The sequence below is a fragment of the Glandiceps talaboti genome, chromosome 23 (assembly GCF_964340395.1).
Source record: "Glandiceps talaboti chromosome 23, keGlaTala1.1, whole genome shotgun sequence".
NCBI lineage: Eukaryota > Metazoa > Hemichordata > Enteropneusta > Spengelidae > Glandiceps > Glandiceps talaboti.
This window is the reverse complement of record NC_135571.1, coordinates 7,227,555-7,253,526: the sequence shown is the minus strand read 5'-3', so window position 1 is coordinate 7,253,526 and position 25,972 is coordinate 7,227,555. Positions and strand designations below refer to the sequence as shown.

The 25,972-nt window shown below is 35.5% G+C and overlaps 1 protein-coding gene across 1 annotated transcript in view; it reads left to right on the top strand.

The window, feature by feature from the left end:
- The window catches only part of LOC144452892 (mitochondrial glutamate carrier 2-like), a 30,676-nt gene extending 10,431 nt beyond the window's left edge, over nt 1-20,245 (top strand). The window contains exons 2-9 of the mRNA XM_078144095.1: nt 5,593-5,827; nt 10,389-10,520; nt 11,080-11,135; nt 14,644-14,734; nt 15,438-15,556; nt 16,931-17,172; nt 18,888-18,987; nt 19,811-20,245. Coding sequence (XP_078000221.1) covers nt 5,814-5,827; nt 10,389-10,520; nt 11,080-11,135; nt 14,644-14,734; nt 15,438-15,556; nt 16,931-17,172; nt 18,888-18,987; nt 19,811-20,040 — 984 coding nt within the window. The 5' untranslated portion in view covers nt 5,593-5,813 and the 3' untranslated portion in view covers nt 20,041-20,245. The remainder of the gene's footprint in view (nt 1-5,592; nt 5,828-10,388; nt 10,521-11,079; nt 11,136-14,643; nt 14,735-15,437; nt 15,557-16,930; nt 17,173-18,887; nt 18,988-19,810) is intronic.
- Nucleotides 20,246-25,972: the final 5,727 nt, after the last annotated feature.

Genomic DNA, 25,972 nt, shown 5'->3' with positions numbered 1-25,972 from the left:
GAAAGTAAACAACTGAATTGGATTAATAACACTTAGCTCAGCATGTATTGGAATAGACTCTCTCACAGTCCTCGAAGCTTCGCATAAATAGCTAAAACTTGGGTTGTTTTGTATGTATCTACTGCATAATTGTACTCATATACTAGTATCCCAGTATCCCTAGCCCTGTACTGTGCACCCTCATTGATCACAGAGGGCTAACATTTTGTTGATGTGTTAGGCGGGGCGCACAGTACAGGGCTAGGGATACTGGGATACTATTACTAGTATATGAGTACAATTATGCAGTAGATTTCTACAAAGCAACCCAAGTTTTAGCCATTTATGCGAAGCTTTGCGGACTGTGAGAGAGTCTAGTATTGGAAGTACAGAGACTTGTATTACATTCTATCATTTGATAAGAACAATTTTATATCATGGTTACTTTACATAATAGTTCATATTCGCAAACAAATTTCCAGTTCCCTGGCATTTCATGTACACATAAAGAGGCCATAAAAGTGTTCTTATCAAAACTTAATTTAATAATTAATTAGTGGTCAATGTTATCTGTAGGTGATGTAGTGACAAGGTTAAAGGTTAAAGTTTAAACTGCATGAGTTTGTAACAGTAGTATCATTTTTCAATCAGACACAAATAATTTATTCACTGGAAAGTACTAAAATACCAACACGCAGACGTTGTAGATGTTAATCAATGGTCTATCATATCTTAGAGAACACAATCGCTCTAGCCTCGAATCCATGTGTCTTTCCAATCACAATAGTATCATGAGTATTGCAATAACAGGACTAAATCGTGATCGCCGTTGAGGGCGCTGATTTTTTGGTATGGACTCAAAAATCAGTTTGATTTGATTGATCATGTATACAGCTACAGAAAAGACGTTCACCCATAGGTGATTCAATACTGTTCAGGGTGTACGATATCACAAGTAAGTTATTGTACAATGTATATAACAAAATATTTTCAAAAATATGTTCAGTCCCTCACAATAAATATGGTACATGTAAATTACACTGACAAAGTCCAGGTGGCATTACTTTGCTTTGTATATATCTGCTTCACATTAAGAATTATCAGATATATTGTTCTCAAATATTTTTCTTCTTTCCGCCAAGAAAAATATGAGTGACCTAAGGGGCCTTGTCACTATGAGTTGCTGGATAAGAAGGGATAAAACCCTTAGGTCACTCAGAAGTATTTTCTGTCTGAATGAAGACAAATATTATGAAATAATATAATTCTTCTCTTCTGAGTGTCAAGCTTAAAATTTATGAAAAATCAAGAAAAATAATGTCAATTTGGAATAGTTTGACTCATAGTTGGAGTACCATAGTACCAAAATATAATAATAATAATAATAATACTTTATTTTTCTATAGCGACTTCTATCAAAACAATAACAAACCGCTTCACAATAAAATATATAACAAATGATTTAAAAGTACAATGATAAAGGTAAGACCAGCTCGAATACAATGATAAAATATATATGTACATGTTTGATGTATATTACCAGGGTTCCCCATAAAGGTAAGGAAATCTATCTCTGCATTATGCGTTTGACAAGATTTCCTCTTCCTGTTACCATGACAACCATAGCAAAAAACCACTGAACCTTGTTGTGAAAATGGTTCTGTCGTAGCTTGTTACATTGTACATATAATTGAAAGTGATTCCCAGCAATTACATATATGTACATGGAATGATAAAAAATAAATGATGTATTCTTTACCAAACACCTTGATATGTTCACTATACATTCACAGATCTATCTCTACAGTTAATTTCCTGTGAGAAAATGGTTTTGTTATGACTTGTTACATTATATTGTAAGTGAAAATATTTCCCAGCAAGTACATACATGCAATGATAAATTATTAATGATGTATTCTTTACAAAAAACGTAGACTTGTTCATTATAGATCTATGCAATTAATTTCCTCTACATTTCCATTTCGGATTACACAACCATTCAGTATTCATTATCTGTCATTTACAAGTTGCTATGAATGGTCCATCACAAAAAGAAACCTTGAAGTTGAAGGAAGCTATAGAGTTGTGTATCATAAATATTCAATTTATGTTTAGCGATTTATTTGTGTTAAAAATAGGTCTGGGCAAAGTTATGGAAATGCGTTAGTGGTGGAATTTGCAAATTGTTGCTTATACACATGTGGGTCACCCGGTGATTAGGTCCAGGAAATCACCACTACTTACATATTGCTATACTGGTACAATGTACTACTACTTCATATAGTGTTGGCATCTATTACAACATTCTGATACATTAATTGGAATTTTTTTTTATATCTAGCAGAAAATTTACTTTGTATTAAAACTGTACAAGAATCAGTATATGAGAACCACTATAATGGGGTAACCAGTTTTAGTGTTTTTGCTAATGATTGGTAACCATGGTAACAAAGTGAGCAACGGATAGAAATTGTATATTTCATGTACAACCTACCCTAATTTTGTTCAGGAAGATGGTAATAGGGGACCCCACCTCTGGTAGATTTTACGTTCTTACCATTCTTTATGTACTTACCACCCTTTTCCCACCCTAAGTGGAGACACTGAGTAAGGTTAACTGGTGCAGGTTCCCATATGGTGTTACTGGATATCAAAATTTATGGAACATTCCTGAAATGTTTCACCCTTCATTTTGATTTATTTACAGAAACTTTGATAGCACCAAAACTAATATTGCTACCAGGGTCATTCTAAGATTTGATCTTAACTGACATAGTCCAAAGCCAAGGTATAAATCAAAAGTCTAAAGTTCCACTCAGTCTGTACCACCAACTAAAGTGTAGTTATAGTGAACTTTAGTCTAGTTCCTATACATTATCGTTAAAATTAAATGTCCACTCACAACTGTGGTTTAGAAACAACAGTTTGCACCCAGACTAAGTGAACTTACAATGTAGGTTGAGTTTACATTTGTAATAATTTTCAAATGTTCAGAGTGGTTGGCTAATAATCTGCAAGTGTCAGGTTCAAATGTCCATCATTTGGTTCTGAATGGTTTAAAGTCCATGGGCAAGATTTGAACCATTTACTAGTAGTAACACTATACTAGTAGTAAGGGTTCCAACCTGTATGTAACAACCACACAGCTGGTTATCTCTAACCCAACTACCATGCAATCTGGATGAACTTTGTCCATATTCGGAGCACCCCCCCCCCCCCCCCCCCCACAGTAAATGTCTTAGGCTAGTATGATACCACAGCCTTGAAATGTCACATTAGCATTATGGTATATCATGTTATTTCATGTTGATATGTCTGCCTGTATGTAATTTATTTGTCTGAATACAGACACATATGTATAATGTATGCACACTTTGCCTGATTGATGGTGATATACTTGTGTGCCTTCACAGTCAGTGAGCTTAAATAATCTATTTGCTTCTACTTGTCAAGTGGTAAGTACACTATGTATGTGATGTCCGCCAGTGGAATTCTGTAGATATGTAATATTGCAGTGTGAATAACTGATCTTAGATATAACTTGATGTATATTTTTGTAATTACTGCATCTTTACAAAATTGGTGTTTGCCATGTCAATGCTGGTCTACAGATGCTATATACGTAACATAGCATCCATTCATCTCATGATCCCTGTACCTGTAACAGTGTAAGGAGAGATTTTGAGATTCAATGCAGGGTAGCGCCACTAGACGTACGTAGTCTGAAAATGAAATGTCTAGTCATTGGTCCACTTATGTACAGCAATTGAATCTTTCAGGCTACACTCAGATACTATTCCCAGATATTTGTCTTCGTTCAGCCATGGAAAATATGAGTGACCTAAGGGGGCTTTGTCACTACCAGTTACTACATCATACATGTAGATGAATAAAATTGTTGATTTTTAAATTGTATAACTTGCTAATTATAACCTTTTTATTTGCAAATAATTTTTAAAAAGGGTTTATCGATTTATTGAATTATATTAATCATATTTCATAAGCCCCATTATTCTTGACAGTCCTTTGAACTTAGGAATGTAAAAATACATGTACCATCCACTTTTATTAATCTTGTGATAATTTTGATGGGTACCTTGTTGTAATACCTGTAGAAGACGGGTAGATTTTTCTTGCAGTATACTAACAGAAATATGAAATATCGGGACTCAAAATTAACAGTAGTTCCATGTCCACAGACTGCCAATTCTTGTCATGGGACTACCATCATTTGTAGCTGGTAGCCTGTTCAGACTACCACTGATTATGTGATGATTTAAGGATGGAAGATTTACAGACATGAAGTATTTTAATAACACATATATTTCCAAAAGAGGAATTCTATTTTGAGATCAGGAATATGGAAGTCGAACTACTGGTCATTATCCTTGAGGTACCAAGTCCTACAATTGGTAGCCCACTAGGACTGCATAATTTAGAGAAAAGTTAATTTCAAGTCCTGTATACATTTATACATTATTATTATCATACCATCTCATATGGTTATTCTACCAAGACTATACATGCGCATCCCCTTTCCAAAATAGAAAGAGCCAGCCAGTCTCATTCAGATTCCTGCACATCATTAAGTACATATATCCACCTCCCCTCTATTGAAATGGAATGTCCTTAATCTGCAGCCAGCATTTTCTTTATAATTTGAATTAATATCATTAGTACAGGCATGGAATCATTTCTATATACCTGTGTTCCCCTTCATAAAATGGAACATTCTGAATCTTTGCCAATATGTTCAGTACAACCTAAACTACTGGTATATCATTATTCCCTGTAAGGTAGCGGGTCATTTATATATACCAGACCAGTGTTCCCCTTCTTAAAATGGAACATTCTGAATATTTGCCAGTATTTTCACTACAAGCTAAACTATATCATTATTACATGTAGGGGAACACATATTATAACTGTGCCCCTTATTGAAATGGAATGTTCTTCCACCAGTATTATATTACAACCTCAAAAGGGGTGCAAGCTCTATGTTAGCTTGTGCCACTTTTTACTATTAGGTTGTATTGTCAGCTAAGTTTATATAAGCGTTTTACTCATGAAAGTGAAGATAACCTGAATTTCAACTATTTTTAAATTTTGACTCTCTAAATTTCATTACTACATGTAAGTAAGAGTCCATGAAGATTCATTCTCATATTTTCAAATAATTTGAATGTCGATGCATGCCTTCTATAACATTATTATTATTATTGCTATTATGGTGATGTCTTCTGGTGTTGTTAAAACAGTTGATTGCATAGTAGGGATTTCTTGAATTTTTTTGATACATATTATAAATTACGTTATTTGATCGTTTACTAAATTGTATCTCGATACCAGGTTTGAGTTCAGTTAATTGTAAGTTGTGGCTAAGTGTGTTCCAGTAAGTACAATACTGCAAGTATCTTATACATGTACATTGTACATAATATGCAGTATGAACTACCATACATGTGTAAGCTCAGCTTGCGACCCTTTAACTTAGTTAATCTTTTTACAGGTAAGGGATCATTTACATAGCTGTGTCCCCTTATTGAAATGGAATCTGCTTATCTTCCACCAGTATTTTCACTGCAATCTTTCTATTTCATCGTCACAGGTAAGGGAGTGTTTGCTGTGATACAAGAAGAGGGACACATCACCTCGTCATTGGGATTACATACTGCCGGTGAAATCATCAACAACTTGACAGCAACATTTCTCAGCCCTTTGTCAGATGTAGGAGAAATTTCTCTTTTAAGATCGTAACCAAGCCTAGGAAGAAAGATTATCATATTTGTCAGCTTACAAAGAAATTGAGAAGAAGGAGAAGATACGTTAGAGGAATGACTGATTTGAGGTGGGTTTCATTCCTTTTCTGTCTTTTTTTTTTTTAAAGGAAAGTGCTTTATAAATTTATAAATTTTTACCAAAATGGCGTCCGACTCTAAACTGGTACAATTTTATGAAAGCATGTTTAGGGTCATCAAAATGTATATATTATGTGCAGGTCACAAAAAATACGATGGAAGCAAGTAATAAGTTGAGAGAAATTATCGTCTGGTTCGACTGATATCTTACTAACAATACTAAATTTTATCGTCTGGCTTGAAAAAAATCTTTTGTACATGTAAGTTATTGTCTAGTACTAAAATTGTTACATAATAATCCATTGGCATGCCTGGAAAATGTATACATTAGAGTCAGAAGGTAAAATGTAGCAATGTTAGTAAGATTTTTAGAGTCAGACGATAAAATGTAGCAATGGTATTAAGATTTTTGTTGCCAGATGATAAAATGTAGCAATGTTAGTAAGATTTTTGTTGCCAGATGATAAAATGTAGCAATGTTGGTAAGATTTTTAGAGTCTGATGATAAAATGTAGCAATGTTGGTAAGATTTTTAGAGTCTGATGATAAAATGTAGCAAGGTAAGTCAGATTTTTGTTGCCAGACAATAAAATGTAGCAATGTTAATAGTAAGATTTTTGTTGCCAGACAATAAAATGTAGCAATGTTGGTAAGATTTTTGTTGCCAGACAATAAAATGTAGCAATGTTAGTAAGATTTTTGTTGCCAGACAATAAAATGTAGCAATGTTAGTAAGAGTTGTTGCCAGACAACAGTAGCAATGTTGGTAAGATTTTTAGAATTAGACAATGAAATGTAGCAATGTTGAGTAAGATTTTTGTTGAGCGAGATGATTTTATTTCAAGTCATATGGCTGCCATTGTCAATATACATTAAATTGGGTGTCTTTTTGACCAAGCAGTGAGTAAAAGTATTTTAATATGTATATACCAATATCGACTAAGTTAAAAATTAGAAACCATAGCAACAATTAACAACACTGTTACAGTACTTGATTTCAACGTACATGAAGCTTAAAATATGAAATATGACAATATTTATAGAAATTTTTTATCAAGTAAAAGGACTATTTGTTAATTTTAAGGTGAAATAGCTATTTTGTAATTGGAACTTTGCGTTAAACAATTTGATAAAAATGTAAATTCAATCGTTACGACATATACCTAGTATATAGACTTTTCTAGCCAGGTTATTTGAGTTGTAGTTAAGTTTGAACGCAATAATGCTGGATAAAATTTGCACACTTGTTCACTAGTGTACAACCTGAACTGAGTCCCCGACCACATGACCTGCCAATAATGTAGGAATTTCTTTAGAACGTCATTTCTGTCTTGGCCATCCAGGGCTCGAAATTAACAGTAGTCCTGTGTCCACAGACTATCAATTCTTGTCATGGGGCTACCATAATTTGTATCTGGTAGCCCACTCAGACTACCACTGATTATGCGATGAAGATAGAAGATTTATGGACGTCAAAGTATTAACACACATATTTCCAATAGAGGAAATCTGTTTTCAGTTCAGGAATATGGGACTACAGGTCACAATACTTGGGCTACCAATTGCTGAAATTGGTAGCCCACTACGACTACCAAAAGAAAGTAGTTAATTTTGAGCTCTGCCATCTCAGACTTTTGCGGAGCATCTGGGTATGTCCAGATAGGTGAAAGATTGTAGTAATAGGTTCTTGATATGTTACATGTAGAGAACAAAAGATATTTATGTTTAACAAAACGAGCAAAATAACTTGATTGTATAGTATTAGTAGAACTATACCAATCTACATTGTATGGTGCGTGCCTGTACATGTGTATAGGATAAAGGTTAAATTCATGAGAATACCAGCAAATGTTCATGCATTACCCGCATGTATGTAAGTACATGAATTCATTGAACCAAAGTACATCCAGGCCATAATTAATTCTATGTTACTCATTGTTACACCTTGAAAATTATCAGTCAGTCAATCGGTTAAAATTTAAAAAAAAAAAAATTTAAATGTTGAAATACTTGAATGTTTACATGTTGGTAATACATTCAAATAACAATCGTACTTCAGTGGTCTACTTAGAAATATATCAATTAAAGTTAGAAGGAAACTTAAAGTTAACTGATTTTCAGCTGTACTCAATAATTTTTGCTCAGATACACACTCGCGGTGTCACCATCTTACAATCAGTGAAGCTATGGCTTCTTTCTATTCCTGCTGTAGAGGGTGCCGTTTTTAAAAAAAACTATTGCCAGATTGGAAAAATATGTAATCAATTGGGGTCATGAGAAACACACATGTAGAATTAAGTATGGTCACCCCTGGGGGGGGGGGTCACCCCTGGGGGCAGTACCAGTGGTGAGCTCTGGTAGTGGTGTATGGCCAGTGCTGGAAACCCCAGGCCCATTTTAGACCCACTTTGACCAAAAACCAATACCCCATTTTAGACCATTACAGTTTTAAAAAAAAAAAAAGAGATGAAAGTTTAGACCTAATACATTGTCCATAGGACGCAACATTTAATGGCAGTTATGATTTAGCAAAGGACAATGAACCACATTTTAGGATCAGAATGAAGTAATGGACTGAATGATTATGACTGGAAATCCTAACAATGGGTTTGTTTTTTGGATTAATACATGGGTCGATGTTTTGAACTTTGTCGACACACCCCTGTCTGAACATTGTGGGGGGGGGGGGGTAGGTATAACTCCATTGTAGTATAATTTACACCTTCTGATTACACTCGTGGTTTCACACACAAACTTACACCAACAAGCTATATACATTGGTTGATCAGGCTGCCACCAGGCTTTAATACCACACATAGAAGATAACTACATTGTAGTATAAATAGCTCATCAGTTGGACATGCACACATGTCTGGGTAATCTAAGGGTCAAAGTTTACTTGGTAAGAGTTGAGATGTGAAATTATCAGTTGTGATGGAATATCATTAACTTGATTGAATATCTATAGAGAGATTGCCTGGGCAAACATCAATGTTTTTGTTAGTGGGAGGGGGGGGGGGGGACATCGGCGTGACATATCCTACAGTCCATTTCTGTGACGGTATTTCTAAAACATGAAGATGTTTACCATGTTATCGATATCAAGATTTGAGCATCTTCTGTCGAAAAGTCGACCAATGTTAGAGATTTTTTCATGAAAAAGTGACCCCTTTGGGTGGCAATGGCATACACCTGTATACATTAATTTGTATCTATAGTATAGGTATACACTGTACCCCCACCCCCAGGGGTAGATACCATCAACAAGTAAATATACTTCAACATGTATATTATTAAACTTGTCTAGTTCCTATACGGTATCGTTACGATTTACCATGTTGGCATCCAGAGTGTGTAAACTTGTCTAGTTCCTATACAGTATCATTACGATTTACCATGTTGGCATCCAGACCGTGTAAACTTGTCTAGTTCCTATACGGTATCGTTACGATTTACCATGTTGGCATCCAGACCGTGTAAACTTGTCTAGTTCCTATACGATATCGTTACGATTTACCATGTTGGCATCCAGACCGTGTAAACTTGTCTAGTTCCTATACGATATCGTTACGATTTACCATGTTGGCATCCAGACTGTGTAAACTTGTCTAGTTCCTATACGGTATCGTTACGATTTACAATGTTGGCATCCAGACCATATAAACTTGTCTAGTTCCTATACGGTATCGTTACGATTTACCATATTGGCATCCAGACCGTGTAAACTTGTCTAGTTCCTATACGGTATCGTTACGATTTACAACGTTGGCATCCAGACCGTATAAACTTGTCTAGTTCCTATACGGTATCGTCACGATTTACAACGTTGGCATCCAGACCGTATAAACTTGTCTAGTTCCTATACGATATCGTTACGATTTACCACGTTGGCATCCAGAGTGTGTAAACTTGTCTAGTTCCTATACAGTATCGTTACGATTTACCACGTTGGCATCCAGAGTGTGTAAACTTGTCTAGTTCCTATCGGTATCGTTATGATTTACCACGTTGACATCCAGAGTGTATAAACTGGTCTAGTTCCTATCAGTATCGTTACGATTTACCACATTTGCATCCTGACTATGTATAAAATGGCTCAATTAATTTATATTAAAATTGAACCCCCGGTTTTCTGCTTTTTAGCACTAAAAATTTAATATCATAATATTATGATGATAATGATAGTAAAGTGAATTTACAATGCGCCCGTTCTCCAAAGAGCTCCAGGTGCGGACACAGAACTACTAACAAAATGAAAGGATACAGAGAAAGAATTTGAAAAAAATTGAAGGATGTAGAGAGAAGTGTGTAAGTGAGTGAGAGTTAAGATTGAAAAACGTTTTATGGGCAGAATGGAAGGAAGAGTTAACGTAAGATACATGACTTTTTGTATATAATTAATATTACTTATCAATCGCCTGAAACTACACACACTAAATACATACAATTTTAGTCCCAACTGTGTTGCACCAAGTTTGATACATTGGACTCAAACATTTCAATGTTTTTGTCAGGTAAGGTAATTTTTTAAATATTTTTTTTCCTTTGCAGTTTGCCAGCAAAATGCATCAATGGTGGTGTTGCTGGCATTGTAGGTGTGACTTGTGTATTTCCTATTGATTTGGTCAAGACAAGATTACAAAATCAACAAATTAAAGATGGCGTCCGTATGTACAACAACATGTAAGTAGAACTGAAGCATGTATGATCTTGAAGGCATATGCTGTGCCCCACACCTACCCCACTATACCCATGCAGGATGCCACCCTCCGCCCACCCCATTCATTGTTCAACTATTGATGCAGAGCAGGTTTTGTTGTTTAGCATATCTATGGTATAGGACTTTATGCATGTGATGATGATGATGATGATGTGTGTGTGTGTGTGTGTGTGTGTGTGTGTGTGTGTGTGTGTGTGTGTGTGTGTGTGTGTCTGTCTGTCTGTCTGTGTGTCTGTCTGTGTGCATGTTGTGATGGGTGTGTTTGTTTTGATGGGCTGACGGATGTGTTTATGTGTGTGGAGGGGAGTGTGGAGTGTGTGTGTGTGTGTGTGCGTGTGACTGAGTGAGTGTGTGTGTGTGTGTCTTTGTGTGTGCACTAAAATTTTCATGCACATGTCTGCTTGTATACCCTTGTGAACACATTAGTCCTTGTTATTATAAGGATAATTTATACAAAGATGCACAAAATGTAATAATTTTGTATATTTGAGGAACTTACAAACTATTGTATTCTTATTACAGGGCAGACTGTTTCGTCAAAGTTTTCAGAGCTGAAGGCCTCAGAGGACTGTATAAAGGTATGAGGCTAATATGTACAAGATTGGTTTAAAAAATCTACTCTAGGATCTGCCTTCCAGGCAGTAGATATCTTCGAATGTTTATGGACTCTGGATTCATACTTGGTAATGAAACTTTCTACTCACAGAGTCAAATAATTTCTTCAAGCAAATCCCAAATTTTCGTTTCTCTCAAGCTCATTTCATGCGTCTTTCCCAAGACATGTAGTAATATTCCATTGTAGTATAGCTCTGACAATGCTGATGAGACGTTAGTGAACATTTGGGACTCAATTCCGAGAAAATGTTGACTCTCTGAGTAGAAATTTTCATTACTTATAATTTAAATAGATATTTGTTTTTTGGATAAATCAGAAACAACTACATGTCGCCGAACAAACTAACTCTTTAAATACTGTTGCTGTATTAACATCCTGTATAACAGCTGTTGGTGGCCGAGTGGTTAAGCCACTCGCCTCTTACCACTGCTGTCTGGGTTCGAACCCCATTCAGGGTTTGATTAAATTTATAATGCTGTAAGTAAGAAGAATGTTGTTCAGTTTGACTCTACCTAACGCAGGTTTTCCCCGGGTACTCCGGTTTCCTCCTGCATTAACGCTGAACCCATGAGGGATGGCCCTCGCTGGACTTCTTGGGAGACAAGTGTTTATGTACTTAAAGAACTATCCAGTATAAATAAAGATTATTATCATCATTATACTATGATTAATTAAAGAATCACTGACATATTTTTTAAGCACCAAATGGCCTTGGGGAGTCACATATTACATATTTTGTTTTTATTTAACAAATTCTAAAGGGGAATGCCACTCCAGGAAATAAACTTAATTTCATTTTCAATTCAATATTCATGACTCCTAAGTGCTTATTACCTTGAGATGAATAGCCATGAATATTTAGTGTTCATCTAATACATATATCTGCTCAGCCCCATGAGACAAGAGTGGACCACTGTTAGCAAATGGGAGATGAAAAAGAATTTAAACTTCTAAAGGTGTATCTTGGCAATTGTGTGAAATTGATGTGATGTGATATCATAAAATTACTCTCCTGAACCCAAAGTTTAGTAATTAAAATACCTTTTTGTCCTTGAGCAAGATGCAACTGATTTGATAAAATTGTTTAATATGGGTGGGCTTTCACTAGACTCTCTCACAGTCTTCGAGGCTTCGCATAAATAGCTAAAACTTGGGTTGTTTGTACAATTATGCAGTAGATACCTGTACATGCAAAACAACCCAAGTTTTAGCTATTTATGCGAAGTTCCGAGGACTGTGAGAGAGTCTAGGCATTCACCAAATTAAGCCAATGTTTTGTCAGGAGATTAAGATTAGTTCCTATGGGAATGTTTGGAGTTATTAAGTGAGACTTAAAAAATGAACAAACAGAAATGGGAACCCTTTCATTCAGTCATAAGAGTGAAATGATAAAACAAAGTGTCAACAATATTGTAATTAAGAAATTAGGCCAGCAATGGCAAAGACAATGAGTGACATAATTAATAATACCCATACGTACTGGAGAGTAATTCTTCTTAGACAACTTGGTAATTGCTTATAGTCAAGGCAGATCATTAAAGAGGATATTTTCTCTCAGATGAAATTTGATTAATTTGCTCTCAATGTTAACAATGTAGAAATTAGGAAGGGATACCAGTACATTATAGCAGATCCATTATTCCTATGTAACAATATGGTATTTGCTTACGCTTAATCAAACCAGTGCTAAGAAAAACTGAAACTGAAACTGTCCATTGAAATGATAGCTACTATCCATTCAATTTGATAGTTTAAATTTGCATAATTAGACAGTGTTAACAACATGGAAATTAAGTAATGATATTGGTACATTATAGCAGAGATATTGAAATATATCACTATATACAACAACATGGTATTGCTTGAAATCAAACCAGATTGTTGAGAAATGCCAAAATTAAAATTTTTCCTTTAAATGATAGGTTAAATTTGAATAATTAAATACAATGTTAGCAATATAAACAGTTAAGAAATCATTTATATACAACAACGTGGTATTGCTTAAAATTAAACCTGGTTGTTAAGAAATGCCAAAAATAAAACTTTCTATTCAAATGATTGCTTAAATTTGAATAATTAGACTCAATATTAGTACTATAGAAATGAAGAAATGACAGAATGTTATATCAGATGAAATCAATGGATAGTAAAATACATCATTCCTTTGGGACAGCCTGGTATTTGCTGGCAATCAGAGCGGATTACACTAATGCATGTCTTTACATTGTTAGTAATATTACAACAAGTACTGCTTTCAAATGTACCATTAACAACCGAGATAGAAAATGCCTGTGTACAGGAAATTGAATATTTGTCCTTTGGGAAATAAAATCTCTTTCAAAGGTTAAGCTAAAAGGATCGTACTAGTAATTACTTTGATTGGTCCTAGTGAAAGATGTAGTCGTGTGATGATGATTAAAAATCTATATTATTGATCAGAATTTAATTCCCTTCGCTTCTGTAAACAGGAATTTATGAATCAAACACTCTGGTACATTTTAGGCTAGCAGACTTATTTTGCATAATTTTTGGGTTTAAAGGGGACCGCCACTCTAGAAAATAGAGACATTTTCATAAATTATAGGTTCTGGACAGTCATTTCATGGTGTTACATCACCTACAATTATTTACAATTTCATAGAAACATCAAGTTGATCTTGTGCCTTTATAGGGTGTCTTTGCTATGGGCCATTGCATCATGGGAGTCAGCAGAAATAATTATTCATGGTTGAACAATGAATATTCATGAGATGTTTTATACTGTTAGTGAATATACACTCAGGAGTCATGAATATTCATTGTGCAACCATGAATATATTATTCCTGTGCTGATTCCTATAATGTAGTGGCCCATAGGAATCTGATTAAAATCCAATGTAGATGTCGGCTAATTATTCATTGTTATTTTACCTCTGAGTTTGTATATTTGCTTGAATTGACCTTTGTGATACATGTGTACATTTTCGTCTTGATCACCGCCTCAACGATCAAGACAAAAACGTAAACATGTACTTGTATCACAAATGTCAATTCAAGCAAAAATACAGAATCAAGTAAAATAAAAATGAATGATTAGCCAACACCTACATCAGATTTTAATCTGGTTGTGGCCCACAGCAAAGACACCCTATAAAACCGCAAGATCAACTTGATGTTTCTCTGAAATTACAAGTGATTGTAGGTGACGTGAAATCATGAAATGACTCTCGAGAACCCGGCATAGTTTATGAAAGTGTCTCTATTTCCTGGAGTGGTGTTCCTCTCTTTAATGGGACCAGCTAGGAGATATATGTATATGTAGATCTGGAAATATATATACAGATATGAAATTTGCATATATGCTGTAAAAATAATAAGCAAGCCTTACACAAGTTATGTTTATGGGTATTGCTAGTATCTACAATTCTGTTCTGTATTAATTCTTACATTATCTGTCAATTATCAAATGGGAAATATTATTTTATTTTCAGGTATTGGTGTAAACATAACTCTTATAACACCAGAGAAGGCAATAAAACTAGTAGGAAATGACTTCTTTAGGTATATACTCAAAACAGACAGGTGAGTAAAGATGCTTAAATAACTAAAGTTTTGAAACTATTTCTAATAACTAATTCCGAAAACAGCAGAACAAGTGATGTAGACATGTGTTGTCATGACATAGACGCACGTTGTTGGACGTCAAATGACCAGAGTATATATTCCATATTATTTGTTCTAAATGGCTGGTACATGATGTAATGTACCTTATGTATTCTTAAAAGAAAACCAAACCCAGTCTTTGACAGAACCCCATGATGCACGAGTGCAAGTGTGGCGTATTCAAGGGTATTTGCAGTGTTCTCTGCAGCAGTACTTTCAAGCAGAAAACACTGCAATCATGAGTGTAAATACCCCTGAGTACCCACACTGGAACTCACGTGGCATGGGGTTCTGTTATTATTACATTCATCTAAAACATCAAATTTCCGTAAGAATGACAGTGTAGACTGAACTATCGCATCCTCATTTGCATATCATTTACATGCAGGTATAATGTATGCAATAATGTTTTCGGTATTACACTGCAGTACAAATACCACTAGTGTGCCGTGTGCACTGGTGAAAGTAATCTCTGGTACATATGTAATGAATAGAAACAACAGCTACACATATACTACATAATTATTCATTAATTTTATAATTACAATTGCACATTTACCTCTTTAGGACAACTTACAATTAAAATTGCTTGAAATGTATGTTTGTAATTTATTTCCTTCAGTAAAACCCTTCCGTTATATCGAGAGATGATAGCTGGTGGGGGCGCTGGTCTTTGTCAGGTGATCATTACTACACCAATGGAAATGCTTAAAATCCAACTGCAGGATGCAGGTAGACAAGGTGAGGAAAGGATTTATGAATATTATATATTTAATCTGTAAACCAAAGTGCTATAAGGGACTTGGTCGAGAATATATCTGTAGACACATCAAATTTGCCAAATCCATGTAGTCAGATTGGACATCAGGAAATATTTCTTCACTCGGCAGACTATATCTCACTGGAATGACTTACCTGAATATGTTATTCAAACCAAGACACTGTGACTTTAAAATTAGACTTCATCAGCAGAAGAACAAAAAAGAGGGATTATCTAAGCCTTTAAGGCTTCTTCCCTGTCTTGCAATGGAATATTCCATGGTGATCATAGTAAAACATAGTAAATCAAATTTAAAATCCTTTCAAATAATTGAAAATTGTTCGCATGAGGTCTGTTGGAGTAAAGTTTACCACAAGCATAAATACCACACTCTACTGAACTTTCAGGTCTAAATTATGTCAACAGAACGCTACTGTACATGTACAACCTCATTTGACTATAACTTATCAAACCGACACTATTTTTATAAGCTGAATGAGAAACCATAAATTCTGATCACAGAAATATCACCTGTCACTTTACAAGGGGCCCATAGGTGACACGTAAGCATTTCTGTAGCATAGAAATTAGTTTTGGTAGAAACATCAAATTTGAAATAAGGCTGAAGAAGAAAAAATAAATTAATGTGTTTTCAAAAACCCGACTGACTCTAGTTTAAGCCGCCGACCCAAAACATTTTTTACATTCGAAAAAGGTAAAATTATGAAAGTTACTTCTATTTTTTCAGTAGATTTTCTTGCCAAAGTATCTTTGGTTAGTTTTTAAAAAAAAATCACATTCCAGAAAGAAACGATATCATTTCAGCCTATAAAAGTACAGTCTGTATATTGTGTTTGTCTACTTCTGAATCACATAATTGTCTTTATTTACTTCTTTTACACCTCACCAACTGTTACGGAAGTTTTGTGACCAACAAGTAACTTGTCTCTGGGTTGAAGTGATTCGAAAAATAAATTGTAAATTAAAATGAAATTCTGACCTACTTACCCTATTTTCTGAAACCATGTTATCGAAAGCAAACAATCTGCCCAGTAGTTTTGGAATTTAAGTTTTTTACCAGAAATCATATTTTTTGACAAAAAAATGTTTGGCTCTAAGTTGGCTAAACTGCATCATATCCCAAAGCAAATTGACGTGCATATGTAAGTCATAGTTCATTATCCATTTACTTTAAGTTCGAAATAAATCGGTCAATGAATATCCGAGAAATTACTCTGGACACACAGACGCATGGACAGAGCCCAATCTATAAGCCCCCTGTGCTGGACTACGTCTGGCGGGGGGTAATGAAGCATGATTTAGAAATACTAATATACTTCTTATTTCCATTCCAGCTCAAAAAAATAAAATGTCCCCGGGTGCTGCAGCGGCAGAGGCAGCGGTCAACGTAGGACAGACTAGAAATTACTCAGCAAGCGTTGCAACAGGGGCACCAAAATCAGCACTGCAGATATCCCAAAATCTAATGAAACAGAAAGGTTTTCTAGGACTGTATCGTGGCTATGGTGCTACGTTGCTTCGAGACATTCCATTCTCTATGATTTACTTCCCAGTATTTGCTCACCTTAATGCTCTGGTAAGGATAATATATAATATCCCTTCTTTCAGCTAAGATAAACCATAGACTCTACAAAATGTCAATTTGAGATAAAGGGGCATGCCACTTAGGGCCGGACCTTGTCAATTTGAGATAAAGGGGCATGCCACTTAGGGCCAGACCATGTCAATTTGAGATAAAGGGGCATGCCACTTAGGGCCGGACCTTGTCAATTTGAGATAAAGGGGCATGCCACTTAGGGCCAGACCATGTCAATTTGAGATAAAGGGGCATGCCACTTAGGGCCGGACCTTGTCAATTTGAGATAAAGGGGCATGCCACTTAGGGCCGGACCTTGTCAGTTTTAGATAAAGGGGCATGTCACTTAGGGCCGGACCTTGTCAATTTGAGATAAAGGGGCATGTCACTTAGGGCCGGACCTTGTCAGTTTTAGATAAAGGGGCATGTCACTTAGGGCCGGACCTTGTCAATTTGAGATAAAGGGGCATGTCACTTAGGGCCGGACCTTGTCAATTTGAGATAAAGGGGCATGCCACTTAGGGGCGGACCTTGTCAATTTGAGATAAAGGGGCATCCCACTTAGGGCCGGACCTTGTCAATTTGAGATAAAGGGGCATGCCACTTAGGGCCAGACATTGTCAGTTTGAGATAAAGGGGACATGCCACTTAGGGCCGGACCTTGTCAGTTTGAGATAAAGGGGCATGCCACTTAGGGCCAGACCATGTCAATTTGAGATAAAGGGACATGCCACTTATGGCCAGACCTTGTCAATTTGAGATAAAGGGGCATGCCACTTAGGGCCGGACCTTGTCAATTTGAGATAAAGGGGCATGCCACTTAGGGCCGGACCTTGTCAATTTGAGATAAAGGGGCATGCCACTTCAGGATATAAGCTACATTTTCATAAACTATGGGTTCTGGAGAGTCATTCCAAGGTTTTACATCACCTACATTACACGTCATTTCAAAGAAACATCAAGTTGAAGTTGTTACCATTTGGGGATCTTTGCTGTGGGCCACATTGCATCATGGGAGTTTGCAGAAATGTTTATGCAACGGTTGAACAATGAATATTCATGACATTTGCACTGAAGGTGATAGGCTCTTTGTGTCATGAATATACAATATACTCCAGAACCCAAAGTTCATGAAAATGCCTGTGTTCTCCTGGGGTGGTATTCCCCTTTGAATACAAGTAACGACAAGACCCTTGAAGTCTGACATATTTTCAGGTGTAGGTAATTGGATAACTCACTTGTTTGCTTACTCTGAATTCCCTACAGAGATCAGTTGATGGCAAATTTGAATAATTTTATTTCTCATATTTTTTAAGAACTAGTTATTTTTACTAATTACCAGACTGGTACACTGTGTTCAGGTACAAGAAGGCATTTTAGTCACTACTTATTTTTACTAATTACCAGACTGGTACATTGTGTTCATGTACAAGAAGGCATTTTAGTCACTACTTATGTTTACTAATTGCCAGATTGGTACATTGTGTTCATGTACAAGAAGGCATTTTAGTCACTATTTATTTTTACTAATTACCAGACTGGTACATTGTGTTTACGTACAAGAAGGCATTTTAGTCACTACTTATTTTTACTAATTACCAGACTGGTACATTGTATTCACATACAAGAGGGCATTTTTGTTTTCAACTGAAATAAGTGAAAATAAGTCTTTCGCAAACATTTCCAGGTTTACAGTAATTTTCTTTTAATTACAGGGTAAAACAGCAGACGGAGGCAGGGCTAGTTTTCTACATTCGTTTATCTCAGGTTGTATAGCTGGTAGCATTGCTTCTATCAGTGTCAACCCATTTGATGGTAAGTCACTTATCATTTTAACCCTAACAAGTACAGCCCAGAAGGGGCTAGAGGAATGGGATATGTCTCTTCATTCATGCAATCATGGATTCCCATGTGATATCATTGACATGCTCAAGCCAGTTTCAAACAATCAGATGTACATACCCTTCTGACCAATAAGTGCATTGTAAATCTTACTCTAAAACCGAAGACATCGAAGGTTGTACCAACATGAATCAACGGACCATAAGTTAATGTGGTCTTGAACACTGCTGCCTTGGCTGTTTGTTTTGTTACCACAGACTGACACATCTTTCGATGTGTTCTGTTTTAGAGTAAATTATTGTATAAACCAATGATCTCACAATGTCGCACAAGCTCAATAAACGAACATCGTTCATTAAGGACAAAACCCCCTCCCCCTAAACGATCATTCACAAGTGTAACATCAACTCATTATTTATATATGATATAAACCATGAAGAAAACTGTAGCGGTCACACCACTACAATCGATGCAATGTAAAAACATGAAGGTGAACATGAAGGGGGAAACACAAAAAATAACCCTCCCTACTTCAGTGAAGACAACTGCAGAGCCAATCATGAACAAGCAAATGACATCTGCCCCACATACACTCTTGCTCTAAAGTACTAAATAAAAAGAAGAGTAACTGTCATAAATAGTAGATTGAGTAACATGTTTAAAAAATTTAAAAAAAAAAGAATTTGCGTCCTTGCACCACTTTAGACAAAATGTCCTGACCAGAAACAATTCTTTTCCTTTTTTTGGCCTAATTTCTTTAATTTGCATTAAATTCTTTTACTGTTGTTATTTACAGTTATAAAAACACGATTACAACTACTAAAACAGGCGTCGGGTGATACGACGTATACCGGTATACGAGACTGTGCCGTCAAAGTGTGGAAACAGGAAGGATGGACGGCGTTCTTTAAAGGTGGAGGATGTCGTGTTTTAGTCATCGCACCGCTATTTGGTATCGCGCAAGGCGTTTACTATGTTGGTGTCGGAGAATATATTTTAGGTATACAACACAATAGATACAATTAAAAGACAATTTATTATCGGGTAAACATTTACCAGGAAGTTGGTTTATAGATCAGAATAAGACAAGTTATGACTTTTAGGTTCTCCCCAGTCACAAAGTGCTGGTCAGTAATTAGTATTTAGGGGCATTAATATCCATTATGTGTATTTCAGTGGTCATATGGATTAGGATTAGGTATTTAGTTTGGATTTTAAATTTTTAAAATAATTTTACCATTGCTTTCTACTTGAAAGATCAATGTGAAACAACATTGACAAAGACTGTATTTGTAAGTTATTACATCGCAAAATGCTAAACAAATGTGTACAAAGTTTGTTATTGTACGTACAAAGATTTTACACATTTTATTAATCTTTTGCAATTTAGTGAGTTGCCAACAAGGACTTAACATATGTTGTTTCACATTGATTTTTCAAGTAGGAAGCCATGATAAAATTGTTTTATAAATTAAAAATCCAAAATAAATATCAAATTCTCATTCATATGGCCACTTTAACGTTATTTTTAATCAAACTTCAAAGGTTATAAGTATGTATACAATACAGACAAATGAGAACTGAATGGTCTCAACAAAACTCAACTCAAGGGTTTTCCTAAAGTTCGGACTAGCTTTACCCCTGTTAACAGAGCATCACTGGGTCAACAAAAAAATATATATGTACACAATATATATTAGTAATAGTACCAGTTGGAAGCTTTCCATGGAAGACCATTGTTGCATTTGGATTGTAATTATTTGGGTGCGGAAAACAGTTTTTTGGCAGAGCTCTAGAAAAAGATTATCCTAAACAACAAAATTGTCTCATTAAATCTAGCTCCACTGATTGGAGAGTTGTACTCCAAGACCATGGGATTCAAATATTGGGGTTTAAGTTTGCATTTCTTGTGTCTGTCGGTAGTGACAGTGCCATCCTCAGGATAATCAACCTGGCCATTTCGTTATGGTTACATTTTGAGAGTGCACACACACAAGCACACACACACACACACACATGCACACACACATACATATATATATATAATGTACACACACACAAACATGCACACACACATACATACACACACACACACACACACACACACATATATATATATATATATATATAATGTACACACACACACACACACACACACGCACACACACACACAGGTGCACACATTAACCTCTGTTCAACTCTATCAATTAATGTAAACTGGTGAAAATGTAGCATCTGTCCAACCATATTGGCATATATATCTTTGCCCTATTCTGATTTATAGACCAACTTACAAATCGATGTGCTAATGTAAAACATACAATGAATATGACAATCATTGGTGCTAAATCATAACATTACAGGCTTTATATCCATATATTGTTATCATGGCACTGTCACTCTTTGCCAAAGTTTTAGTAAATGTCGTACTATAAGATATTCCAGACAACCAAATACTTTATAGTGTACCCTCCAAGTAAATGTAATGTATCACTAATGTGTAGCGATTTCGTGTGACCAAAGGAGGGCACCATATTCTTCACTAGAATGACCCTGTATTTTAGTAGTTATTATATACAACAGCACGCCTAGTGGCCAAACTCTGTAATCTTTTGTTTTTTTGGCAATTTATATAATGAGTCTGGATATCTAGGGACCTACCTAAACTTTGGAGGAGAGGATATCAGTGCCTTTGACAAACTCAAAAAGTACTTTCATTGGCTAACCATGAAGCAGCTGATAGTCACATGACCTAGTCACAATGTCACATGATTGTCATCTGATAGTCATGATGCAAAGATGTCAGGTCATATTAATTTCTGGATATTTAGGGACCTACCTAAACTTTGGAGATGATGTCAGTGTCTGTGACTTATAAACTACTTTCATTGGCTAACCATGAATCAGCTGATAGTCACATGATTTGCTCACAATATCACATGATTGTGATCTAATGGTCAAATTACTTTGTTTTAAATGTCAAGCTAGCCAGTAGCAATTTAGTCACTTTGAACATAGACTGAAAACACAGAAATAAAAAAAAAATAATCAAAGGAAAGAAACGTAGGTGATAAAAATGAATTTAGATGGAGGGATTTCTCTGTGCCATATTTGATTTAAGTTTATTTGCAAAAATATTTTTAAGATATAAAAATCAGAAACGAGAAAATGTGATGATGTTTCATCTCAGATTTGCTGGATAGTTTAAAACTATACAAGTGCTGGAAAGTTCAAAGTTCAAATGTACAGTGATAAATGTATTCAAATTCATGTACACCATATTACACCAAGGCAGAATGGTGAATTTGTTAGAAATGTAATTTCTATAGAAAATACTACATGTTATTGTACGTTGTGAATATATTTCAGATTTGAAAGTTGTCAAATCTTGTTGTTTACTGCCCTCTTTTGTTAAAATAGGAGAGCATTTGAAAGAAATGTATTGCATATAAAATGGTTTGTATTTAACTGTGGCTATAAATCAAAGATGGCCGGTTTGTAGTAAAATAATGCTAATTTCAAGGCCGGACATATTTCTCAATTCTTGAAACTGCCAATCTGTGTTTAAGCAGAATTTGATTTCTAAATCTGTGACAATATCTGCCTGCTTTATACGTGTTGTATTTTGCGAGAATCAAAACAAATTTCAGAAGAAGTTTTAACATTTAGTGAACAAGTTGGCTGCCATTTTGAATCCGATACTTTTAAAATGATTTTGTCACTTGAAGCCATTTTGGAATTAAAATTGAGTACATTTGAGAAGATTTTGTTGCATGAAATGAGAAATTTAATTTCAGTGTATAACTTGTTTGCATGATTTAATAATTTGTTTTGTGAGTTTTTATTTACCCCCAAGAATGGCAGATATCACTCTGGTAATTGAGCTTTTGGTTTACTAAGATAACGACAAACTAAAACTATTGTTGCAACATGTTGATACAACATTGATAAGCTATTGAATGGATGTTGGTTTAATTATAGTCTCAGTAGGGAGGCATTGCAGAGTTTTATTGACAGAGTTCCAGGAACTTGCAGTGTACTTGTTTTGGGACTTCCAATGTTTACACTATCTTGATCACAGGGTGATTATAATCACACAACAGAGAAACCGCTATCACCCACTTGTTGTAATCTACCACATTGAAGAACAATAGATTTAGTTTGCATCTATCTTAAACCGAAGGCTTGATTACCAAAGTTATAATAGAGTTGGCATGTGTAAAAGAGAAACACCTTTTAGCTTGTTAACTGAATTTACAACAGTGGAAACCTTGGTTTCGACTTACTAAGATTGACACAAACTAAAACCAATGTTGTGACATGTTGATATAAGCTATTAAATGGATGTGGGTTGAATTATACTATACCGATATTATAGCAGGGTAGAATTTCTAATAGCGAGGTTTGTCCCCCATACATCATCTTGATTCCAGGATTATTCTATCTGCACAGAAGAGCTACCACTATCTACAACATCAGACAACATTTTTAGTTTGTGTCTAGCTTAGTTAGCCGAAACTTTATTTGCCGGTGTAGTATTTCACCCTCCCCTCAGTAACTAATGGTATACAATATTAGTTGCATGAAAACAGTATTTTGGCCGTAATCTGCTCTTGTTGATTGTAAATTTATTTCATGTGTTGAAGAAAACATACAAGGGAAAGTTTCAGTGAATTTTCATGACATTTATTTAAAAATACAGATATCAGGAAAAAAATAAATACATTGGTTTCCAGTATTTCTAGGTCTGATCACTGCCTAGCTGTCACTAGATGGACAGGCTCTTTAAAAAAGGAAGTAATTTTAGATTGCTGACACTAGAGGGCGCTATGTATTTGAAAAGCTGATGTCGGATAAAACAAACTCACGGATGTTCAGGATGAAACGAGTCTGGTCATGCAATGTTTTGAGACGACTTTCATTGAAAAATGATACAAGTCTGTGTAATTATTTTGTTGTATTTTCAAACAAATTTGTGATGATTGTTTTGTTTTCTTGTCAAAATGCCTTTAAAAGATTTTGTGTTTTGTAAATTGTTGTATAAAAAGTATGAAGCATTAAAATGCTGGATGTGATGTAATGTTATTGTTTAAAAAAATAATTAGAAATCTTGAATTGTAATTTTTGTGTTTATTGTGAGCTTGTTTTCTGTGAAGTTTACAAATATTGTCACCATTTTGTCGAGACTAAGATACATTGTGTTGTTTGAGCCCTATCAGACTTCTAAACCACTGTAAGATATGTTGTGTTGTTCAGCCCTATCAGACTTCTAAACCACTGTAAGATATGTTGTGTTGTTCAGCCCTATCAGACTTCTAAACCACTGTAAGATATGTTGTGTTGTTCAGCCCTATCAGACTTCTAAACCACTGTAAGATACATTGTGTTGTTCAGCCCTATCAGATTTCTAAACCACTGTAAGATATGTTGTGTTGTTCAGCCCTATCAGACTTCTAAACCACTGTAAGATATGTTGTGTTGTTCAGCCCTATCAGACTTCTAAACCACTGTAAGATACGTTGTGATGTTCAGTCCTATCAGACTTCTAAACCACTGTAAGATATGTTGTGTTGTTTAAGTCCTATCAGGCTTCTAAACCACTGTAAGATATGTTGTGTTGTTTAAGCCTTATAAGGCTTCTAAACCATGGCTAGTGCTGAGGGCTTGTGTGAGTGGCTTGCTGGTAGTGATGTGTATCCATTCTCACAAGACAGAACACATATTTCTGCTGTAGCAATGACGTATGACCTAACCCTAACCCTAACCTCTGTGTGGGTACTTTGGACGGTGCCGTTATAAAAATGTTGTAAGCGTGGTGCTTCACTCATGGGACATTACAGCTAAAATGATGTAGGCTTGGTATTTCACTCATGGGACATTACAGCTAAAATGATGTAGGCTTGGTGTTTCACTCATGGGACATTACAGCTAAAATGATGTAGGCTTGGTGTTTCACTTATGGGACATTATCATTATGTTTTGTGACAGAAAAATAGACATATTTCAACTCTAGACTAACAATAACAGAGACACAATAAACACAGCAGGATCCTTTGCCCAATCACATTGAACACTGAAAGCATTGCTATTCTTTCACAGTGCAGTAAAAACAGGCTTCTAATGAAAACATTACACATGAACTTGATGATTTTAATGGCTTCAATTGTTTATTTTCTAACTGATAATCAACATTTCAACTTGACTACATCCCCACTGTGCATGGCACCTAAATTATTGTTTCTTTTGCATTAGAAGTTGTGTGAGGGTGTGTGTAATAAATGTCATGTTGCATGAGTGAAACTCCAAGCCTACATCATTTTAGCTGTATGAGGCCTGTGGTTTACGATGTTTGGCATATCTTACAGACTACAATTTGTCCTGCCCATGTTACATAGTTATATCAACAATTTTAGAAACTTGGATATAGATGTAATTCTGTATACATCAATTTTCTAGTGGTGCTTTCAACGTTTGTAGTTATGTAACCTTAGGATTGGTTGACATCACTATGTCTTGATTACCCAGACTCCTCTGGCTTTTGCCAACCCTGGGGAATACAGTGTCTGTGATTGGGACAAGATGTCTGCACAGTGGCTGACCGACCCACAACACAATCTCTGTAGTGAAATCACATTGTGGCAACTCGTTAATTAGACTGTAAGATTTGTCGTGTTCTCGACCCTCACTGGCCTCCTCTCACTGTGGGAGGGTTGACTGATGTGTGAGGCCACCCCGTCACAGCATACCTTACATACTACTCAAAAATCTTCTAACAAAGACAATGTTGAAAAAAAATTATACCACAATTTCCATGAAATGTGTAGAAAGTTGATGAAAATGAAAATGAGAGATCATTTTTATCTGGTGAGAAACTCTGAGTTCAGTGACAGTTGCCATCTTACCTTACAATCGTTAACGCTGTATTCCTCTGACTCTGTAGGCAGTAGAAATCAGAGGG